The following is a 5,883-nucleotide window of genomic DNA, read 5'->3' as shown; positions in this document are numbered from 1 at the left end:
GACTTGCATTTATGCAGCAGAAATTTTCTGCTTCATAAATGCAACGTGGGCACATAGCCTTAAAGTAGAACTATAGGAGCTAATTAGAAAAAATAGTTTAAGTATCAGCAAAAATCTGATATTTATTTGTAAGAAAAGGCTCAATCTTACTATATAACACCTGGGACATAACTGTGGAGATACATGGGGTATAGAGATTATATATTACCAGTATTCCGAGAGGATATCATCCTCGGTACACCGAAGCAACCAATAATTGCACAACGGATCATATACCCCTGGGGGTTTAGCCATAGGGACAACTGACATGTAAGAGATCGTAACCGGTAGCCTTGTCTTCAAATCCTTTTAATCAATTGTTCTATCAGACTATCATTTTTGTCGCCAATCTATGTCCAAATTTCTTCTGTTATGATGGTTTCTCTCAGTTACGGCTTCTCCCTAATATCTTTATAGAACAGTCCCATACACATAATGCAGCATGAAGGTGCTCGGAGAAGGTGGTAGTGAAGGTGTGTAAGTGTCTGATGGGGTCACACAGCTCATAAAAGGACAGCTGCCCGGCCTCATAATCCAGACATATCCTGACTCTATCACTGGAGATCTGGTGAAATAACCAGATCTCTTTTCTGTTATGTATAGCTGAATATTGATTATTACATCTACTCAAACCCCAGGACTTGTTATTATCTCCAATGTATGACTGACCTCCCCTCCTGTCTATACTGGGATAACACATCACCACCCTCAATAAACCATTTCTCTTGCCTTCCACATCCCAGTAATGTCATCAGGAGGTAAATCCCCTCCTGCTCATCACCTGATCCGCCTGGAATCTCTCTGCTGTTTCTGGACGTTTCTGCTTCTCTTCTGTCCAGGTTGCAGTTTTCAGGTCATCTGATATAAGGAGATTATTAGCAGCTGTGTTTACATCCAGTAATATGTCTGCAGGACCCTCCACATAGATCCCGCTCCTTATACCTGATATTACATCACATAATGTGTGTAATGTGTGTGAGATCACAGCCACATCCAGGTCATCTCCATCATGGGGCTGTTTATCATGTCCCCCTGTGTCCTCATCACCTCCCTCCTCCTCAGGATCACACAAGTCACCGGTGTCTGGTTCCTGTAAGACAGTCAGTGGATCCGTCATGTTACACAGCTCCTCAATGTGTCTCATCTTCCTGGACAGTTCGTCCTTCTTTATCTCCAGCTGATGGATCAGAGCAGACAGTGACAGTGACTCTTCCTTTTCCTGCCTGGAGATCTCACTCAGGACCTTCTTCTCCAGGTCGTCCACCTGTCTCCTGATGTCTGTACACAGGGCAGTGACTCTCTCTGCTTCTCCAGATGCTTTTTCTTGAGCTTTTCTCCTGCACTCCTCCAGACTCTGGACTTGTTCCTCAGTCTCTTCTCTCTTTGTTGTCATTTTCTGGAGAACATTTTTCAGTTTTTTCTTCTTCTTCTCTAAGGCCTCATCCAGCATCTCCACCCGATGTCCCCGATGTTCTCCGGCCAAACTGCAGGACACACAGATACAAGCAGCGTCCTCAGTGCAGTAATATTCCAGGATCTTCTTATGGACAGAACATTTCCTTTTCTCCAGAGAAGTGCTGGGATCAGATAAGACGTGTTCTGGTGATTTGCTGTGAGACCTCAGGTGTTTATCACACAGAGAAGCCTCACAGTGTAGACAGGATCTAACAGCAGGTACAGGAGAGTCCACACAGCAAGTGCTGCAGATCCTGGTTTCCATCTGTGTTGGTGGAGTAATCAGGAAATTCTCCATTATTTTACGCAGAGCAAAGTTCCTCATCAGCGCCGGCCGCTCCAGAAACTCTTCTCTGCATTCAGGACAGGAATAAACTCCAGACTCGTCCTGTGTATCTGTAGCGCCCCGAGGGTTCGGCCGCTACAGGGGTATTGCACCTCAACCAGAGGTGTGATATTCCACTCCCGGGTAAGGATAGAATGTGGACCAGGGCTCGGTAGGTTGCATGCATCACACACACCCCATTTCCGGGGGACAGCTCAACGGTGCTCCCATTAGACAGTAATGCAGGCACGACAGATCCTGTCCCTGGCTGGAGTGGGGCAGGGGGAGGAAAACCCAGTGATGTAGGAGCAGATAGGGGTTGGGTTTCTGGGCATAGGTAGGAGTCCATTGGTTGCAAGTCACCTGGGCTCATACACAGAGAGGGAGGCATATAAGGAGGGCACCATCTTAGAACAGTAGTCAGTTCAGTCAGAGGAGTGAGAGAAGGAGTTCAGCCAGAGAGGGCTGACAGGGAGCTGTGGCTCAGTCTGGGCCCAGCTCCACGAGGCAGGCCTGGAGTGAAGGCCAGAGCCAGCAGAAAGAACAGAAACAGAAAGGAACAGAAACAGAAAGGAACAGCAAAGGAAAGAGAAGCACCCAAAGTGTAGAAAGGCCCAGAGACCCGAAGGCAGAAGGAACCCTAAAGGCCCAGGAGATTGCGGGTGACGGGTTGGCAGAACAGGGTACCGGATCCCAAGTTGGTAGAGGCGACTAATCCTTAACCAAGAACCGGAGGTCGTGATCATCTCTTGGTGCGACCCCTCGCTACACCTACTAGAAAGGCACACCACATAGGGTCAGGGAAGTGAGCACGAAGCCCTCCCAAGAGAAGGCTCGCGGGAGCTGGACAGACGTAGTGTCACTGGTGGGGCACGGCCAGAGAAAGGAATAGAAGGGAGTCCTGTGACACACTCTGGAATTGCCTGGGGCTTGACCGAGCCCCCGCATCTGGTGGACGCAGCACGGCTTGGGCAGTCATTGTCGGCGGAGTGACTTGGAATATAAAGAACTGTGAGTAAAGAACTTGAACTGCAACCCCACGTCTCTATGCTTCATCGCCGCACCAGCACTACTAGTGCTGGGACGCCCGTGCACTATCACCCCCATCATCTACTACACTGCCCTGGGGCTGCACTCTTCCCGTGGGGAGTCACACTACCTCAGCAGCATACACCATCAGCCCCAGCGGCCTGCCTTGCAGCGGCGGTCCGCACTGACCGCAATCCACGGGTGGCGTAGTCGGACAATTAACCATAAAAAACCCTATAAAAAGACCGCCATTGGCCTGACCACCCTGAGCCACGGGACCATGTCACCGCCACGGAGACTACAACCCCCAGAGACCCGGCTCCGGGTATCCCACACACGTGCACACTCAGTCCAGGGGGCGCGTCAGCTTCAGCACACGATCAATACAGACCCGGCAGAAGTTGTGTCCACATCTCAGCATTACAGGATCTGTATAAGTGCTCAGACAGATGGAGCAGAGCAGCTCGTCTCTCAGATCAGCAGACGCCATGGCTGACAAAGGAAGAGAGAAATGAAACTACAATTCTCTGACATAGGGCAGGTTTCATAGTTTTTTTTTCCACAGGGCAGGGCTAGATCACTAGATCAGAACTGCTGAACGATTGGACACTTATCGTAATCATATTTTCTGGCTGCTGTATATTTAAGACAGCATAGAGGAGGCTTTACCTCTCACTATACCTTAGATAAAATGGAGAGGTTCAACACAGTTGAAAATGGATTTGTTTTGATAATGTTGTATTTCAGGAATGTCTATGCTGCAGCACTACCTAGAGTGAGGCAGTCCCTGACTTACAAACACCCGACTTACCTACAACTCGTAGATACGAATGTTGGATAAATAAAAAATAATATTCCCCTCACCGCTCCGATGATGTCACTGTGTGTTATAAGGTTGTGACATCATGAAGTGAAGACGTGCACCGTCACCTCATGACACCCAGTGACCTCTGAGACCTGGACCCGACCGTACTTCTTGGCTTACAGTAAAGAGGCCGAATATGCGGAGCTCGAAGGCTGAAAGAGTTAGACCTAACAGCGGGAATCGAGGCGGCAGGAGAGTGAAAAGATTAGTTGAGTATTGGTAAAAAATTAAATAAGTAACATACCCACTTTTCCGGTCGCCCCAATGTCCGATCTCTTCTTTCCGGAGTCACACGGCACTTTACTACAGAAGAGGCCAGAAAGCTAAGACGGAAAGATGAGGATTGGATGCAATTTAAATTGAGGTGTCCTGGATGCTAAGGGCTGTTTTTGATTTTGATCCTGAAGTTGCCCTATTTATTTAGATGGGTTGTCTGGGACTATTGATTCAAATAGGGGGCGGATGTGCAATACCCGGACTTACCACTATACAGCTGAGCTGTGCAGCTCCACAATTGAGCACATCCGGTTGGTGCCGGCGCCTGGAACAGCGAATCAGAGGGGGTGTCTGGTGTGACACCCCCACTGATCAGATATAGATGAACTATCCTAGGATGTGCTGTCATTGTGAAAGTCCCTTTAATGACCCCTTTCTTTCTAGTATCGAGTTTTGATCTGTGTATATGTTCATTTGTGGTGGATCATCTAGGAATGTAATGTTTTACTTTATAACCCAAGTAATGTGATTAAATTTGATAGAAAGGGGAGCACTAATATTAGCTGAGCTTACCCAACCCTCATTGTGGAAACTCCTAGTAATATAAGATAGTACAGGAACTTACCCCAAGGACATAAAACCTGCAGAACTCGGTTTGAATGAGTGTCAGGAGGCAAAAAAATAAATTAATTTCAGAGAAAACCAACAATTCTGTATACCGTGGAGAAAAACGTAAAGTAAGAATGAAGCAAAACATATATAAATTCCTACACCACACCCTTCCCACACTGAGCAGTTTGTACATACTATCTGAGCTGTAACTACTATTGTAACTTAGCTCCATCTCTGGATCTTCAATGCAATACCAGTCACAGCCATTGGATGAGAGTGGCGCTATATTTGGAAGAAGGCAGCAATGTTTTTCATATCTCTTACAACCCTGTAGAATAGAGCAGTCAAGATACAACTATACAATATACCGACAAAACTACTGTAGGAATTGAATGTCCCATAATAAAAATGAAGTGAGATTTGTGATAGGTTCATGACCACATTTTTATGACAAACTTTATATAATGGAGGAGGATCTATCTCTGTCAGTTACCTCAGATATAATGGAGGAGGCTCTATCTCTCTCTGTACCTCAGATATAATGGAGGAGGCTCTGTCTCTCTGTACCTCAGATATAATGGAGGAGGCTCTATCTCTCTCAGTTACCTCAGATATAATGGAGGAGGCTCTATCTTTCTCTGTACCTCAGATATAATGGAGGAGGCTCTATCTCTCTCTGTACCTCAGATATAATGGAGGAGGCTCTATCTCTCTCTGTACCTCAGATATAATGGAGGAGGCTCTATCTCTCTCAGCTACCTCAGATATAATGGAGGAGGCTCTATCTCTCTCTGTTACCTCAGATATAATGGAGGAGGCTCTATCTCTGTCAGTTACCTCAGATATAATGGAGGAGGCTCTATCTCTCCTGTACCTCAGATATAATGGAGGAGGCTCTATCTCTCTCTGTACCTCAGATATAATGGAGGAGGCTCTATCTCTCTCAGTTACCTCAGATAAAATGGAGGAGGCTCTATCTCTCTCTGTACCTCAGATATAATGGAGGAGGCTCTATCTCTCCTGTACCGCAGATATAATGGAGGAGGCTCTATCTCTCCTGTACCGCAGATATAATGGAGGAGGCTCTATCTCTCCTGTACCTCAGATATAATGGAGGAGGCTCTATCTCTCCTGTACCTCAGATATAATGGAGGAGGCTCTATCTCTCCTGTACCTCAGATATAATGGAGGAGGCTCTATCTCTCTCTGTTACCTCAGATATAATGGAGGAGGCTCTATCTCTGTCAGTTACCTCAGATATAATGGAGGAGGCTCTATCTCTCCTGTACCTCAGATATAATGGAGGAGGCTCTATCTCTCTCTGTACCTCAGATATAATGGA

General features: G+C 46.7%; 1 protein-coding gene across 1 annotated transcript; it reads right to left on the bottom strand.

Annotated features, from left to right (window-relative positions):
* Nucleotides 1–424: 424 nt before the first annotated feature.
* On the bottom strand, nucleotides 425–3,340 carry LOC141164694 (E3 ubiquitin/ISG15 ligase TRIM25-like). The gene is given in 2 exon segments (XM_073650181.1): nucleotides 425–1,892; nucleotides 3,220–3,340. Coding segments are annotated over 2 exon segments (1,587 nt in total). The 5' UTR covers nucleotides 3,339–3,340.
* Nucleotides 3,341–5,883: the final 2,543 nt, after the last annotated feature.

The sequence above is a fragment of the Phyllobates terribilis genome, unplaced genomic scaffold (assembly GCF_046119375.1).
Source record: "Phyllobates terribilis strain yellow unplaced genomic scaffold, ASM4611937v1 Scaffold_10__3_contigs__length_209671492, whole genome shotgun sequence".
Lineage (NCBI taxonomy): Eukaryota > Metazoa > Chordata > Amphibia > Anura > Dendrobatidae > Phyllobates > Phyllobates terribilis.
This window is presented reverse-complemented; position numbering and strand designations above follow the sequence as displayed.